The 17,813-nt window shown below is 50.1% G+C and overlaps 1 protein-coding gene across 8 annotated transcripts in view; it reads right to left on the bottom strand.

Moving 5' to 3' along the window:
- Nucleotides 1-10: 10 nt before the first annotated feature.
- Nucleotides 11-17,813, bottom strand: part of SAMD11 (sterile alpha motif domain containing 11) — a 233,663-nt gene continuing 215,860 nt past the window's right edge. For all 8 annotated transcript variants that reach the window (XM_054085465.1, XM_054085468.1, XM_054085467.1 and 5 more), the window contains 6 exons: nt 17,095-17,210; nt 16,643-16,721; nt 15,788-16,491; nt 9,268-9,392; nt 5,377-5,487; nt 11-2,885 (listed from right to left, as the gene is read on the bottom strand). In XM_054085465.1, the coding sequence (XP_053941440.1) occupies nt 2,640-2,885; nt 5,377-5,487; nt 9,268-9,392; nt 15,788-16,491; nt 16,643-16,721; nt 17,095-17,210 (1,381 nt within the window). In that variant the 3' untranslated portion in view covers nt 11-2,639. The remainder of the gene's footprint in view (nt 2,886-5,376; nt 5,488-9,267; nt 9,393-15,787; nt 16,492-16,642; nt 16,722-17,094; nt 17,211-17,813) is intronic.

Below are 17,813 nucleotides of genomic sequence, written 5' to 3'. Positions count from 1 at the left end.
TTTGAATCTTTGCTGCAAAAGGGAGCCTTTATCTGTAATGTTATCTGTTCAAGCTACCTTTAAGTAAGTGCTGTAGGGTATGGAGGGGAGGCTGGGGGGAAGATGGGAGGTGGTTGTGCAGGCAAGAAGGAATAGTTTAAGTATTCTTAGGGGCATATCTGACAGCTGCACTCCTGAAAATGAACCATGTGTGTTAAGAGTATTGGTGGTTCTTAATGCAGATTTTTGGAAAAGAAGCTGAAGGGCCAAGACTAAATATGACCTTGATTCTTGCTGCCATTGCTCAGTGTGGCCAGTAGCTCTGTCAGCGCGAGGGATTGCCAAGGTACCTGCACAGACACGGTCATCTCTGCCTGCGTGTTCCTCTGCAGGTAGCTTCGCTTCTGCACATCACAAGATGCTTTTTTAGAAAACATTCTGAAAGAATGACTTTTTTTTCCAAGTTCTATTTTCATGGAGTCAGAAGAACCACAGCTCAGAAACAGTGCTTTTGTGCAGATAAAAACCCAGATGTGCCGTAGCCTGGTTGTCTCCCTCTCGCTCATGTGCGTAAGTGATAACAACTCGGTGTATGTAGAGAGGTCATTGTGCTTCTTTCCTGCTTCCAGACATCATTACTGCACAGGTCATTACTGCTCAGTGCAGTGTCATGGGGTGTTTGCTTTATTCAGAGTTCCTTACGTCTTTCTGGAGGTTAGTGGCAGGAATAGGGATCAAGAGTGTTTCTTTTTCCCATCTGCACTTGCAATAATTACTAGACCTGCCCTTTCTAGACCCAGATAACTTCATCCCATAAGGTGGGGACTAATGGCAAAAATTAGTGATTTGAGATTTATTATCATTATTATAATTATTGTTATCATTTATAGCCTGCTCTGAGGGGACTAAAGCGCCTGCTGCTTCATTAGGGGTTTGGGTCAAGACCGAGGTTCCCTAGGACTCATCTTCAGGCAATTACAGATGGGAGCCTGGGATATGACTGCCAAGATGAGAATTGAAAGCTCTTAACTGTAAGAAGAAGGTTTAAACTTACCTTTTCTTCCCAAAAAAGAAAGGAGTTTTTTTCTCCTTTCTCTAACTTAGCAGGGCAAGGTGCTCTCTGCCTTTTGGCAGCTGTGAACCCATCCTTGAATCAGCTTTTAGGCCAGTGATGAAGGAGCTCCACTGCACAAGGAGCATGTGAGTGGTAAGGCCATGGTCCCAGTGACCACCCGGTGAAAGAAAGGAGACTGCCTGGGTCAAGCAACCACCTCCAGGGAGCTCAGGAAGCTGGGTACCATTTGTAAATTAAGTCTTTTTTATTTAAATTGATTGCTGGAAAGCATTTTTTTTTATCGTGATGTGATGGATAACGACTTTTTTTCTTTACAATATAAAGAAGCTAATGTACCACCAAGCTATTTTGTAAGAAAAAAGGTAGCACGTGCAATGTTTAAACAAAAAGGAAAGGGGGGGAGGGCGGAGAGAGAAAAGTACCACATGTGATTGTTGTTCACAACTGTACAAGTCACAGGAGGTCACCCCCAGGAGTTACCGTCTCATTCACAGTAGTAAAAACTCTACCCATTGTTTGTAGCCTGAACTCCCTGGCATCCTTCCCCTCGTCTGGGAATGCCCAGGTTTCCATCTCATGGTCCACAGCAGGCCTGAATGTGCAACTACATCCACCTCTGTAACAAGGCTTTGAAAAGAAAACCAACCCTGTGAACAAAAAACCCCACCCCGATGTATAATCGAGTCTGTTGTACACGCGAAGGAGAGAGGGGGCCACGCTGGAGTGAGGCCTGTGACCCTGCATCCCACCGCAGCACACGCTCTTCTCTTCTTCTCTTCAACTAAAACATCTAATGAAAACAAACCAAAGCTCTGCAGGGCTGGAGCGTGGGCAGAAGCCCCTCTCTGCCTGTGCTGAAGGGGACAACGTGCCAGGGACAACGGCAGCCCCGGCGCGGGGGACAGCACCGAACTGCCATGCCGTACCATCCACTCTAAAGTAAACATGGACCGGAACTTGCCTTTGTTATCTTTCTTTTTGTCTGTCTTTGGTATTGTTTTAAAAGTTGCTAGAGATGCATAGACACCTGAATGAGGAACTGAGCACAGCTTCCAGGGAGGAGGAGAGAACTGGGAAGGTGGTTGGTTTCACTGTTGATGGGTTTTTTTTTGCTCAGGGGGGCTGAGTACTCTGTTGGGAGGAGCAGCGCCTGTTCCCCTTCCTTGCTTGGAGTCACACCCAGAAGATCCTGAAAGCCATTTCTTCAAAGGCAAAGAAAAGCATTTGTTCCCCATCTGTGCTCTTCATCTCAAAGTGGTGTGCGAGAAGGGGTGTGGAAGGGAATGCTGCTGCCATCCTCCAGAATCATCTTCTCATCACTTGTGTTGTCTCAGTACATCTTTGGATCATTTTCTTTCCTTCCCTTTTCACAGTTTTTAAAACTTCTGTAGGTGGTTTGTTTTTGTTTTTTTTTTTTTAAAGAAACTCCCCCAAAAAGCAAATGCATCCAAAAAAACTCACCGCCCTCCCTCCCTCCTGTGTCTCGCACTGCTGAGGGAGCCTCTCCTGGGCTCCCAAAACGCGTTACCTTCAGTTTATTCAACTGAACCTCAGTTCCAGAAGCAGTCCAAGAGCTCTCCTGCAGTTAGGAGGGAGGTTTCGTGGTGTCGATCCCAGCGATGATGGAGGGGTTGCCGTTTTCCTGCTTTGGTGAAACGCGGCTGGCGGAGGGGAGGCCGCTGCTGAACGGTGAGGCCACACTGCCCGTGGAGGACGGCCGGAGATCGCCTGCGGGCAGGTCCCGCTCCGGCGGCCGCAAACCAGGAGGCTGCAGTGGGAAAGCCATGGGGAAGCCTGCCATGTACAAAACTCTGCCCACTCTTTTGGCGACCTATTAAATAAATAAATAAATAAATTAAATACATGCGCGAGGAGGGCAAAAAGGGATGAGAATGTGCACAAAGTGTCTTCAGAAACCCATCAAATCTGCATTTTTGTGCAGCAAGCCCAAGTACTCCAAAGTGGACTGCAGACAGAAGAGTCCCAGTCCACCGAAAAACTCTTGGTGACTTACCAAAGGAGACCAGGGAAGGAGTCCTCTCCTTTTTTCTAAAGGACTGTGCCCTGCAGTAGTGCACCCTGACTCTGTTTGACCAGGCACTTCAGTACAGCTGGACCTGCAAGGTTTACCCTAGATAATATCTCGGGCTAAAATAAGTGCTCAGACTTGCAGTGGGGACCCTTTTTGCATGTGTAAGGGGTGGGGGGGTAAGGACAACAGGGTGAGGGAGGAAAATGTGGCTGCAGGGTGGGTGCTGTTAACTGCACAGGAAGCTGTAAGCCTGCAGCCTCTCCCTTCGTCTGCAGAACGAAAGAAACCTCTCCTGCAGCAGTTCTCGCCTCCCAGCAAGGGCCAAAGGCCCCACAACTTTCCAGCACCTACACAGCTGTTTCACATTTAAGCTTAAACAAAAACACAGGCTTGTGTTCAAACCAGACAACTGCAGCATTATTCAGTTAGCAACATCGGGACTTTGCTCCCCACTTACTCCCCTCCTCCAACCATGCCTTATTATAGAACTTTAAACACTATTGATTAAATGGAAGCAGGGTTTTTCTCCTTTCAGCCCATATCTCATATTCCCCCACCAAATCCGATCTAAGAATGTCTGTGAGCTATTTGGCATCCTCTGTTTTTTAAGAAACATAAAGAGTTTTATTTCCTACTGAATTGACCCACGGGGAACAATTGCCCACAGAACCTTTTTATTAGGCCCCTCATAAACAGCGAGGGCTGTAGGGAAAGCAGTAAAGTCGCTCTTATTGTTTTAACATAATATAACAAATGTATAGCTTGTGGGGTTAGGAGAGCAGTGCCAGAAGAGCGATGCTGTGCAGCCCATGTATGTGCACACTGCTGTCACAACCGTGTGCATGACAGAATCCCCAGGGGAAGCCAACGGAACGGCCTGTTCTTGACACGTGTCAGAAGCTATTTTCTGATTATTAAATGGGGAAAAGAAAGAAGCAAGCAGAGATGTTGGTCTAGATTTGAGTCCAACCAAAGGGGAGTGGAGGTAACTGAAATGGAAGTCACAGGGACTGCCAGGCAGGAAGGCAGAGCAGCAAAGCATATTGAAGAAAGCAAGGCTCTACAGGCAGAGCCGAGTCCTAGATGAGGGGAAAATGGTATTTTGAGAAGAAGAAACATCGCTATGGTGGGAGGTGCCACTGCCCATGGCAAGGAGATTGGAACTGTATGATCTTTATGGTTCCTTCCGACCCAAACCATTCTATGATTCTATGAGGGCTCAACAGCAAACTATTATGTTGAAGAGCAAATATGGTCCCTGAAAACACCAAACTTGACTAAGTCAAAGGCAAATATTATTTCTACTTCCAGGTATCAAAATAGAAGTGAACAGGCAGGGGCAGGGGACACAGCCCATCAGCGAGACCAGGAAGCTATGGTCGGCAAGAGATAAGGGTTAGATTGGGTATTAGGGAAAAATTCTTTAATAAAAGACTTGTGTCGCATCAAAGAGGCTGCCCAGGGCAGTGGTGGAGTCTCCATCCCTGAAGGGGTTCAAAAAGTGCATGACTGAGGCACTTGTGACATGGTTTAGCAGGCACAGTGGTGCTGGGCTGACGGCTGGACTGATGAGCTGAGAGCTCTTTTCTAACCTTAATGATTCTATAAAAACATTACAGAAGTCTGTTACTAGCACAGCACAGAAGGGGAAATGCTGGTCCATTACTCACTGGGGAGGGAAAGTAATCAACAGATGATGCTGAGACGTATTAAATGCATTTGTGCTTCAAGCATCGCTACAAAGGAAAGCCACCACGAGCCATCTAGTTACACGGAACCAAGCAGCAAAGGGTTCACATCCAGTCTAGAAAAAAAGAGAGCTGGTTCCAGAGATGGCTTTGCCCAGTTCTTCAGGTACTTCAGGATGACCGTTTTCAGGTTCAGTTGATTTGGAGCCCCTCCCTTGCCTTGCCCGTTTACAACTTTTCTTCTTTCCTGACTGGTATTTGTGGGAACAGCCTGAAGTGTCTTTTCTAGCAGGAGCTGGTACATTTTAGGAGTTTTCTGCTGCATCTCTGTTACTCCCTCCCACCACTTGTCCTGAACTATTTGCTTGTGCCCCCCATGGCACTGAATACTGCCTGTGTTTTCTTCCTGAACTGGCTATGAGGTGAAGATATGGAACACTTCTGGAGAACAGAATAAGCTTTCTTGAATCCAGAATTACAAATAAATAAACACTTACTGCTTGATAAAGTATAGTCAAAAAAACAGATCTCCTGACAGCCGTATTCCAGCCATGGACAATTTTAAAGAGTGCCACTTGCTACTAAATAGGAAATTCTCCTACCTGTGACCTTATCTTCAGCGCAGGTCCAAGTTTCAGCCCCATGTTGTTCAGTAAGTGCTCTTCTGTCAGGAGGGGCAGGGTCTCACCATCAATAGCCTGCTCTCGGAATACCTGGAAGAAACCAGAACACAGGTCCAAGTTTAGAAATGCCAATAGTGACGGATCCAACGCTCTCATCTTGCCTATGCGCAGAAGGACACCATAGAAGAGGTGGCCTCTTGAGAGCCTCTGTGATGAACTAGCAAATATGAATACATGAGAGATTTATACAATCCTGTCTCCACAGCTAGACTCATACAATCATGGAATAATTAAGTTTGGAAAAGATCTCTACGATCATCCAGTCCAACGATCAGCCCCACACCACCATGCCTAATAAACCATATCCTGAAGTATCACACCTACAAGTTTTTTCTCCAGGGAAGGAGACTCCACCACTGCCCTGGGCAGCCTGTCCCAACACTAGGAGCCAACACGTAAAAGGAGACACGAGGGAATGTGAATTAGGGCTGGTGGGGCCCAGTTTAGATAAAGCAATACTTCTTTTCCTTCATGCTGGGATGGGGTGTGAAATGTTTTCTCTGGGAACACTCTCAGGTCTAGCAACCAAACCAGTGGACCCAAACACGACACAATGAGTAAGCCCAGCTGACAGCGTATGATGGGCTTCAGAAAGAAGAGTGACATGCCCAGGGGCCCTGTCCCAACTCCAAAAAAAGCAGAAGACACAGGAGAAAAGATGAGAATCTAAGTTTTGGCAAATCCTAGGTCACTCACACTTGCGTGGATATTTAGAAAGAGTTGATCCAGGAACTTCAGAAGAATTTGCAGACCTCAGTGAGGAACGTGCAGCTGAAAAGGAGGAACACACTTTTTCATGCATTTCCTTCTCAAAGCTGCTAATTTCCCAGTCTCCAGGCAAAATACAAAACCAGATCTGTGGAGCACGATCTGCAGCTGGCTCCATGCATGTGCAGCACTCAGGTTTGCACTTCTTTTGGGTATTTTTCTCTCCTCCTGTGCCTGTCCTGTATCACAACCATCCCTAGAACATGTGAGCAGCCTAAGGAACAGAGTCCATCACGCTGTTGGGCAGCGATTCCTGATACCCAGAGTATCAGCTGAGATCAGGGAAGATAAGCCCAGTCTCTTTTAGCACCAACCCCTTTCTATTCCCCAACACTTCCAGCAGCATGGACTAACAAACATTGCAGAGCCCCTGTATCAACTGAGGGAGCCACGCGATACAACTGAATGTGGCACTACCGAGCCAACTGCATTCCGTTAACAATCCCCCTCCCTCTCTCTGTTAGCTGAGTGAAGCAGAACCTGGTGATGTACACACACATAATCACAGAATCGACAGCAGTCTTATAAATGGCAGTTTCATATGAGCACATTCTAATACACCCAGCCACGCAAAACTATACCACTTTAACACCATCTTAAAGATGGGGAAAAATACTTTCTTTTGCCTCTATCTATTTCAAATGACAGAGTCATGCAAGAGTTTTCCATCTAGTATGTACTGTGCTGTAAAGGTCAAAGACTTGGGTGCTCTTATTGCTCCATTCTTCATGTGCAGAACAGGGCTGCACCTACACCGCTCTTCCCTGCCATCATTTGGTAATTCAGCCAGCAGGTTCCTGCTGGCCCTGCGAGATGTCAGTCAGATGCTGGTTTTTCTTATTAAACCACCTTATTAAACTTGAGGCAAAATGGCCTCAAGTTGTGGCAGGGCAGGTTCAGATCAGAAATCAGGAAAAATTTCTTCACTGAAAGGGCTCTTGGGCACTGGCAGAGGCTGCCCAGGGAGGTGGTGGAATCCCCATCCCTGGAGGGGTTTAAAAGACGTGTGGATGAAGCGCTCAGGGATCTGGTTTAGTAGTGGACAGGTACTTCTGGACTCAATGATTTCAGAGGTCTTTCCCAACCTAGAGATTTTATGATGTTCTCACCGCCCAGCTCATACTGGACACCCACCCAAATGAACTGCTGCGTTCTGTCTCCCCAAGCAGTGGTTTATGCAAAGTGTTATTACTACTAAACACAAGGGAGAGTGGGGGTGTCAGTTTACTCTAACGGCTGATTTTTCAGCTGCAGACGGTAGCCCAGAGCCATCCCTTTGGAGAGCAGCACTGGCTGTTACAGCCAAGGCAGCTAAGCTGTTTCAAGTGTTTTTTACTGCTCGACTCTACCAGCAAAGCTCCTCATGACTGCAGCATGTGTTTCTGCTCTTCGACCTGGCAAAATGGCCTCAGATTGTGCCAGGGGAGGTTCAGATTAGACGTCAGGAAAGATTTCTTCACCAAAATGGGTTCTTGGGCTGCCCAGGGAGGAGGTGGAGTCTCCACCCCTCGAGGGGTTTAAAAGATGGGTGGATGAGATGCTCAGGGAAATGCTTTAGTAGTGGACAGGTACGGTTGGACTCAAATGACCTCAAGGGTCTTTTCCAACCAAACAATTCTATGAAAACTTACTATACTGGTTTCTTTTCCTTCCTCTGAAGCCAGCATGGCTGGGAGCCAAAAGCCTCCCTTTGCTTGGCACTAAAACCCTCCACAAATCACCTTAAAACTTAAGAAAACTGTCCCCTTCATGTGTCCCAATAGGTCCTGATCCACTGTGGGGACAGAGCTGAATACTGTCTAGGGCTGAAAGCGGGGATGGCAACTTTTGTTTCTCCTCAAGTTTTCTTGTTTGTCTGCAACACATTTCTAAATGCACAGCGTAACCACCAAACTCTGCCTGGGCTTTCCTGGCAGGAGAAGCCTGCGGAGCAGTGCCAGACCTCCCCGGCAGCTGTGGTTTTGGAAAAGAGAGCACAGACAGCTTTGCAGTTTTAGAGCTATGGAGCTGGGCTGCCCTTGAACACTGGCATTTTCACATAGTAAAAACCCTGTTAAGCATATAACCATGGTGAATAAAAATGCATCATCCCTTAAGCCATGCACCCGCCCCTACATAATGCAACGGAGCAAGGCCACGACAGGAGGCTGTTACAGCGGCTCCCATTATCGTAAAACATTTTGTTTGCAGCGCACCGAGAAGACTGCTGAATCTTTGTCTCAGCAAGCTATTGATTTCTTCCCCACCAGTCCACCTTCCGTGCCAGCTCCTGGTATAAACAGATGATCCTTCTGCAAGGTGGCAGCGTTAAAGATTTCTGCACATTTCCTTAATTCAGAAGATTCCAGGCAACTCAGATCTTCACTCTCCAATACAGGAATGCAGACGCACCACAACTGCAATGCCACCAGTGCAAGAGCCCAGTTTGAGCTTGGGGTAACAGAGAGTGCGAGTAGCTGGTTTTAAAGCCTTTAGCTTGACCACTGCAGCCCAGACACGTACACTCCTGAAACCATCACCATCCCTTATCATCCTCACTAAACCAGCTCAACTCCCCTCTAAACAAGCCAACCTGCTGCTTCTCCCTCCCATAAACACCCATCCATCCATCCATCATCTTCTTTTAACTAATGGTCTTTCCCTCCCTGATCAAGAGCCCCTCCTCAGCTTTTCTGGAGCCCCTTTCAATACTGGAAGTTGCTCTAAGGTCTCCTTGGAGCCTTCTCCAGGCTGAACAACCCCAAGTCTCTCAGCCTGCAATGCTCTGAGCGCAGCACGAGACCACAATACTTAGATTGGCACCATGAGCTGCCCACCCCAATCCAGACACAACCGGACAGCCCAGCCACAGTATGGCTGCTCCACACAAAGCCACCGCCGTGTTCAGCGCTGTGACGGAGCACAGGGAAGCTTCAAAAAGCCTGAGCTGGACAATGAGAGACGAGACTTCCTCCTAGGATGGACAAATGCAAGCAAAATAGGCACAGATGGGAGAACATCACATTCCTCCCTTGATGTTCTTGAGGCTCTGAAGAGATTTACCTGAGTGTACTCGGCGCAGCCAGACAAGTTGGAGACGAAGCTGCATACATCCTCCACCGTCCATTTGCTGATGTCTTCCAGCGCAGGGCTTTCCTCACCATCCAGAAAGAGACCTCCCATGGTGCCTGGATTGTTTGGAGTTGGGTGGTAGGAAGGAGGGAAGGAGAAAGAAACATAAATCATTAAAATCCCACACGGACAACAACGAGCCTGCAATCTGAATATTTCTCTCTAGCCACACATTCATCTTTAATGACCTGTCAATTAAAGCACTGGGCAGGGTCAATTCATAGGCCTCTTCCTCCTGGAGGTCCCCAGCTTAGAAGAGGGGGGCAGGGGAAAGGAAAAATCCTAGCTAATGCATTTCATGTGTTTAATGTTCTTCAGCTGCAGGGAAGAGATGGGGGAAGGGAAAGGAAAGAAAAAACCCTGAAGGAGTGTTTCTCCACATGCACCGCAAAGCGGAAAACTCTGACTGCCCTGTGGGTTTCTTTCCCCCAGCCCTTCTCCTGGCTACGTGCTCCAAATGCTAACGGGCCCCGGCACCTCTCCCTGGTGGCCCACTGCTTTGCCAGAGCATGAATCGCTGGAGAATGTCTCGCTCTTTCCAAGTGTTCATTTTCAAGTCATCCCAGCCTGAAAGATCCATCAGATCGGTCTGCTCCGACACAGCCTCTGCCTCCGCTCTGCCCCACGGCAGGAGCTGGGCATCTCTGCTGGCCGAGGAGCTGATGGGTGATGGGGTGACCCCTGCCATCCCCCGTGATGCTCCGAAGGCAGCACAGCTCTGTTTGAGCCGATATGTCAATTCTTCGAAACGCAACAGTGGTTCAGGTCCCAGCCCTGTCAGCAGAGAAGAAGGTGATGGGTTCCAAAAGGGTGGAAAAGAGTCCCTCACCGCTGGTGCCTGACAGCACAGGATGTGTAAGCAGGGAGAACACCGACCGAGCCAAAAGAGGCTGGAGGAGTGCACGGAGAATAGGAAACAGTGAGAGAAATGCCAGCCAGGTAACTCCTATCGACTGTAAATGCAGAATCATGGAATCATGGAATAGTTTGGGTTGGAAGGGACCTTAAAGATCATCCAGTTCCAAACCCCAACAAGTAATGAATAAAACTAGCTTCAGAAAACTATGCCCTGCCTGCTATGGGTGGTCCACGTGCATGTCCTGGTGTCACAGAGACCCAGGGACCACCTGTCTCTTGCACAGAGAGGAGCCCCCAGCAAACAGGGGTGAGTCCACATCCCTCCTTACACACCCAGGTCAGCGCAAACAGACCAGTGCCAGAACGCCTTGGCTGGAGCCATGGGGAGAGCCCTCTGGAGAAGGGACAGGGCTGTCCCTCTCTCTCCCCACACCTCAGTGACTCAGGTCTTTGCAGGCCTCCTTACCAGCCCAGGACCCTCAGGGCACTCACTGTGGGCAACTGCTGGACTTTTCACACCACCTTCGCATCCTTAGTCTCTACCACAACCTTTCCTTCCTGCAGGCACCGGGCCCTCTCCCCTCCAGCATAAGCACCAGGCTTGCAAGATGGTCTGCTTGCTGATCCCTGGGACGGCTCTGCCTACCTGTGATATCCGTTGTCCCCCACCTTGTCACCCTGTCACCAGCCTCTCACTCCCTTCACACCCCTCCTTTTTCCAGCTAGAAAAAGCTTCCACTACTTTTGTGTCCCTGATAGCAGCTGCAAAGAAAACAAGCGGCTTTCCTGCACGCGTGGCACCCCTCAGCTCAGGAGGTGGAGGCTGAGGCTGCTGCCAAAGAGCCAGCAAGTGCTCTCCTTCCCCTCGCCACCCCCAGCTACCAGACAGACAGATGGACACGAGCCCTCATTCTCATTCCTATTGCATTCCATTTTCCAGGAGACAAACCCACAGCTGCTTATGTTAAAATTCACAAAATGCTCAAAGGGCTGAGGGCTTTTTATTTACTGGGGAGGGTTATCTTTAGAGAGGAGGGTTTTTCTTTCTCAGAGTGGGGGATAATTCCCTTTCTCCTCTTTGGAAGAGTGGCTGCAGCTTTGGAAATGGAGGAAGTGGAACTGAACTCAATTATCCCAGGCACAGTCAATGCTCAGGCGAGACACCTCCATCTGCAGCCAGAGCAAGCGTCTCCGAGAGGATCTGACTGTAACAGCCAACTGCTTTAAAATTAGGTACTTCCTTATTCCAAAAGCAAGCCAAGGACTCAATTGCAGCAACGCAGGGCTTGGGAATGAAGTCTCCAGTCACCAGCCAGCCCGCCCCATCTGCAGAGTTTAACCTCAGCCTAGCCAGGCAGTCCCCACCAGCGTGGGCAGAGATGGAGCCCCGAAGCTGCGCTCCCCGCTGGAGCTCGTCCAGGGATGAGGGAAAAGGTGTGAGGCTTCCCTATGGTCCCTCTCCTGCACATGTGCTTGCAATCCTGGATGCACTCCGAAGGCGGGATCATTTGCAGGGTTACTGACATCACCAGCAGAGCTGGGCCAGCAACTGCTTCTCCTACAGAAGCCTCTCTCCTCTGTGGTTTTCCTTCCTTTGTCTCTTCGTGGCCCCAGAATAAAGGAAGGAAGAGGTCAAGATGCACACACTGAGCCTGCCGCGTCCAAGAGTGAGAGCAAGACAGACCCACTGCTTGGGAACAAGAAATATTTTCCACATCCTCACACACAGAGAAACAGAATACAGCCAAAACATTTATCTCGGTGATTTTGTTTTCCCTTCCCAGTTATACCAGGGAAACAGGGACCAGCTGGTGGGAATATTCTTGGGAAGGGGATGGTAAATACCAGTGCTTTGGGTTCTGGCCTATCAGTCATTTCTGTGCCACAGAACTTAAAAGCTAGAGGGTGGAAACCTATTTCCAGCGAACTCAGCAGCAGGACTTCCCCGTTCCCTGCAGGAAAACCCAGGATCTCAGCAACTGCAGAGGACTCAGAATCGCTTGGTTGGAAAAGACCTTTGAGATCATCAAGTCCAACTATACCTGTGCACTACTAAACCATATCCCTGAGCGCCTCATCTACCTGCCTTTTCAACACGTTCAGGGATGGGGACTCCACCACCTCCCTGGGCAGCTGTTTCAGTGCCCAAGAACTCTTCCAGTGAAGTTTTTCCTGATGTGTAATCTGAACGTGCCCTGGCACAACTCAAGGCCATTCCCTCTTGTCCTATCACCTGCCACTTGGGAGAAGAGACCAGTACCCACCTTGTCACAAATTCCTTTAAAGCAGCGATAAGGTCTCCCCCTCAGCCGTCTTTTCTCCAGGCTAAACAACTCGGTCCTTCCCCAAGAAGGACTTCAGCATGAGGATGCAGCAATGGATTACAGTGGCCCCTCTGTCCTCAGCGCGTATCTAATTTGCTACAAGCACAAGATCAGCCCTCAGCACACTGCATCCCATCAATGGCCTTCCCTAAGTTTGAAGTCTCTAGAGCAAAAGGGCTCCTGTCCTTCCTCCTGTCCCTCCTTGGGAAGATCCTGCACCGTCTGCTCCATCTCTGCATGACCGCACCTCCTAGCCACTGCTCTGGCAGTTTGCAGAATGATAACAAATAGGTGCCAAGCGGCTTGAAGGGATGCACCTTTGATTATAATAATGACATGTCACTGGATGCTGCTGGACGGCGAGGATGCATAAAGGGCAGCATCTATTCCCTGCCAGGCCTCCTCTGTCTTGCTCTATGATAAATGACAGTCGAAGAGACTGGTAATGGATTACAGGAGCATTGCACCAGATGGGGCCCAGCATGTAGGGACTGAAGAGAATCCATCGTCCCAGGCCAGGGGCTTGTAGACAGGTGTCCACGTAAAAGCCCTCGCCACCCACGCCGCAATTCATTTATAATTTCCCTCCCTCCTTCTGACACCCAGCTGCTCCAGAAGAGAAGCCAAAGGCTGAACGGGTCAGGGAGAGCAGGCCTTCTGGTCACCCCAGTAAGGGAAGCCTCTGCTGCAAACCCAGCAGCCCAGCAAACAGGGCATGGAGACATACGAGTGTTTGCTCCTAGCATCGCAGGAGACAATTCAGATGCCAACTAGGAGACCAGTGCACAAAGCAAATCCACTTGGGGAACTCAGCCCACCTACGGGTTTAATCAGTTCTGCTACCCCTAACACCTCTCCTATCCCTCCCTGTACACGCACCTCCTCCTCCTTCCTGCACTCCGGAGATGGTTTGGGTCACGGAGCGGCACTGGAAGGCTTGTGTTAATTGCTCTCCAGACTACAGATCGATAGAAAGATTTTAGCCTCCTGCACACTCCATCCTTCACCTTTTCCAAAGGACGGGGCTGAAGGAGGGTGGCAGGAGGAGGAGGAAGGGAGCAAGGCTGCTGAAACCTTGATGAGATGAGGTCATCGAGCAGCCGCCAGATCCCCAGAAGGCAGCTCAGGGAATCGACCCAGCGCTGGCTGCCTCATCGATATTCTTTCCAGTAGGGACAGAAAACAGCTCCCTGCCTCCAAAGGGGGAGCCTCCCCTTGCTGGGAGGCCAGAGGAGCTGCCTGAAACTCAGTGGTCCTTCTCAGCCAGCCTCTTCTCTCCTCCCTCTGGCTCTTCCTTTCAGCCTGCAATAGTACCTTCCCTTGTTTAACTCATTATAACATCATCCTCCAGTGTACATCGAGGCCAAAAGAGCAGTCCTGCTGCAAAAAAAGATTGCAGAAATTATCTGGCACCAGGAGAGAGGTGGGCGCAGCTCTGTCTGTCTTGTCTTCAAGCAGCTTGTGCTCCCCAAGGGGCAAAATAACACCTTTTTCATTGACACCCGTTACCCCAGCAGCGCTTGGATCAATACAGCCCTCAATATTTCTGTCGCTGGACTCCCAGCTCCCCTGTGCTGCACCAAACAAGATACCTTGTCTTGCCAGGGCTGTGAGATTCTGCCATGGAGTTGCACCACGGCCTAAACTCAGCACCACTGTCCTGCAAATGGGCGATATTAACAGCCACAACAATGTGTGAAGCCAGCCAGAAGCAAAAGTGCCCTCAGGAAAAGACCTACAGCCCTGGAACAGGCTCCACAAATCAGAACTGCCTGGAAACTGGGCAGTGAAACACAACCCTGATCTTTGCCGAGGCCTCAAGACACAACCGTGATATAAATTTGAAGCGAAAATAATAAATGGCCTATTACAGTAACTCGTGCGTTGCTGGGGGAGGGAGGATACCCATCTACAATCCAGGCCTCCCTGCAGAGCCTCTCACAAGCGACGAGCGCCACAGAGATGCGCGCTTCCCTTTTTAATGGCTGGGAGAAAAAGGCTCCTGCGAGGAAGCCGCAGCAGCCCAAGGCAGCAGGAATATTTATCATGTTGGCCACCTGCCTGTCAGAGAGAAATCGCTTCCTCCTTCCTGGTTGGAAAGCAACTCTAATGAGCAATGGGCAGCCGCGTTCACAACCACAGCAGCTCCTTGCATAGAAAAGAGGCAGCCTCAGCGACACACATGCCATGCTCCCCCCTCCTCCACGCAGCAGGAGGGGGTCCTACCTCCTGCTAATTGCTCAGCCAAGTAATTAGCTGAGGCAGATTTTGGCTCTTGGCTAGGCCAGGGAGGATGCTACCCAGGGGAAAGCAGGAACCAGCACGGCACCCTCCAGCCCTGCACATCCCCAGTGCCTTCTGCACCTCTCCCTGCAGAACAGTCTCTGTCCATACAGGCTGGATGCAAGTCACCCCGGGAAGCTCTCATTCCCTTCACTTCTCCGGCTGTATCTGGATGTTTCTGACCTGGCCCCTCTGATCCCCACTGCTTGGAAATCATGAGGGCAGCCCAACAGTCTTCACAAACTTTCAGGCCACCCTTCTCAATGCAATACTCCCAGCCCTTTACTTTGCAGGGCAGCACCTTGCACCCATTACTGGGTTTTGCTGCCTCTTCCTGAAGCTTCTATAGTTCACTGGCATCTGTCTTGAAATACAGCTTCCAAAGAATCATAGAATGGTTTGGGTTTGAAGGAACCTCAAAGCCCATCCAGCTCCACCCCACAGGGAACACCTCCCACTGGATCAGGTTGCTCAAAGCCCCATCCAACCTGGCCTTGAACCCCTCCAGGGATGGGGCAGCCACCTCTGCTCTGGGCAGCCTGGGCCAGAGCCTCCCCATCCTCACAGGGAAAAGGCTTCTCCCTAAGACCTCATCTCACTCTCCCATCTTTCAGCAAAAAAACGTTCCCTCTTGTTCTATCTCTGCACTCCCTGATCAAGAGTGCCTCCCCAGCTTCCTTGGAGCCCTTTTCAGTACTGGAAGGCGGTTACAAGACCAAATTAACTATCAGACCCCTTTATCCATCATATTGGGATCCTTCTCATTTGCTTGAGACTCACTTTGTCCCTTCTGCTTCTCTTTATGACCCTTGATTTGCTTCAATACAAATAGAATTCTTTACAATAAGCAAAAGAAGGCGCTTGGTTCCCTGCAGAGAAAAAGAACTACAACCACACTGCAGAACAGGAAGGGAGAAGAGCCCTACTTCTGTCATGTTGCAAAACACGCTGCCAGTTGTCTTAGCATCAGGCCCTCACACACTCACCAGCATGGAAGTACGGACTCATCGTGTAAGGGAATCCGAAGGGCAGCGGCTGAGGTGGTGGGATGGAGGCTGGAGGAAGGTATTTCACCTCATTTTTGTTGATGCTTGGGCCAAGCAAGTGGCTGGGGGACTCGGCGCTCGAGGAGCTGCAGGGGGCATTTTGGCCAGCAGCCGTTTCACCCAGCTCCTTGGCCCCTTCGCAGGCTTTGCCCATCTCTTTGCACTCCTTAAGCTCAGCCACCGAGCTGCTGCTCTCAGCCTTCAAGCTCTCCGGCTTCTCATCACTCACATCTGCATCACTCTCAGAGTCCTTCATCTCCTCATCATTACAGTCCGGTGCCCCATCCCGTGCCCGGGGCTCCACCAGCTCCTTGGCCTCGCTCACCCCCTGTGGCTCATTGCGGTGATGTGCCGATTTCCGAGTGCCACGCCGGGGCTGCTCCTTGGGCGGCGTGGCGCTGCTGGGGACGCTGGGGTTGAGGGACAGCAGGGGAGTGTTGTTGTGCCGCAGCACCAGCATGGCATTTCGCCGGGAGAGCTCCTCCCGCAGCGGGTGGCCCTCGGGGATGTCATGGACGTTGCGTAGGGCTGGGTGGTCCGGAGGCAAGCCAGGATGCAGGCTCAGCGGGTCACCAGCCAGTAGCCTTTGCCTGTGGAGGTTCTCCAGCTCCTTCTGGCGGATGATCTCGGCTGACATCTCCAACCTGGAGTGGGAGAGGCACAGGGGAATGTCACAACGCGGTCTGTGAGCAACCTGCTAACCTCCAGCTATGCTGAAGAAAAGCTTGCACTGATACCAAAAATGCTGGCAAATAAACTCAGGACAGCCCAGGACAGCCCTCAACATTTCTTTACCTGGCCAAGTTTTGCTTTCGTAGCATCTCCTGCTGCCGTGCAAACATCTCTGCTTGTGCCGGCTGTAGGAACCCGTAACCTGGGACAGGGAGAACAATAATACAGGGTTATTAATCTTAGCACTGGCTCTTTGCTAACTCAGGACTGGCTCCCCAGAGGGATAACAGAGCAGGAAAGGGCAACAGGGAGCTGCCTTTCTGGTCTAGATCCCATCTATTCCCTCCCTCCAAGAGGAATGCTGCTGAAACATGTGACCAGGGAGGCTGGGGATTAAAAAAGAGAGCAGCCATTGCAACTTGGTCCCATCACTGCAAAACAAGGTGAAGTCAGCACAAGAGGAATAGGGAAACAAAGAACATGTCTGGGCTGTGTGGCTAAAGGACAGCTTGTCACAGCCTGCACCTTCACTCTACCCCCCTCCCCTGGCTGATGGCAAGCGTTTGGGCACTCACCTGGTGTCTGGCACAGAGCCGAAGGCACCCCAAGGAAAGGAGGTCTCAAGTGGGGCCCCAGGGCAATGTGGGGTGCATTTTGGGGCGAAAGTAGAGGTGGTGGGTGGGATATCTCCCTGCAGAAATCAGAAAAGAAATTCACATTGAAAACCTGGAGGCCCCATCCATAGTGCCCAGAGAGCCTTGGCTCAGGAAGAACATCCTTTCTGCAGATGACCTCCATTCTGCACCAGAGGCTGTTCGAAGGTAAAAATGCGTCTACTCACCCATATGCAAACCTTTTAAAAGGGAGAGAGAAAACAAAAGCAGAACTAGAAGAGGAAAAAAGCACACACGACTTCACAGGTCCCACATATTTCCCACCTCAACGTGTTTATGACTGGGACCTTTCAGCTGGGCTGCTCAACAGGGTTTTGGCTACCCAGAAGTAGCAAAGGCAAGGCTGAAGATACTGCATCTGCCTGTTCCCTCGCCAAGCTTGGGTTTCCATCCCAACTACCTCACAGCTGAAAAGGTGTTCTGTGTTTTGGGAGCTGGGGAGAGGGTCTGGGAAGATTTGAAGGCACCACTGGCATGCCTTACAAAAAAAATCACTGCCCTAGATGGACATTAGTCCTTCTCACGAGAATAAATCTTAAGTGAGGCAGAGAAAGACACAAATAGGAGAGATGGGGAAAAGGATGCGAGAAGTGCCACAGGGTCAGTGGGAAGGAGCACTA

This window comes from Cuculus canorus, chromosome 21, assembly GCF_017976375.1.
Source record: "Cuculus canorus isolate bCucCan1 chromosome 21, bCucCan1.pri, whole genome shotgun sequence".
In the NCBI taxonomy this organism is placed as follows: domain Eukaryota; kingdom Metazoa; phylum Chordata; class Aves; order Cuculiformes; family Cuculidae; genus Cuculus; species Cuculus canorus.
The sequence above is the reverse complement of the archived record's forward strand: the minus strand, read 5'-3'. Positions and strand labels throughout refer to the sequence as shown.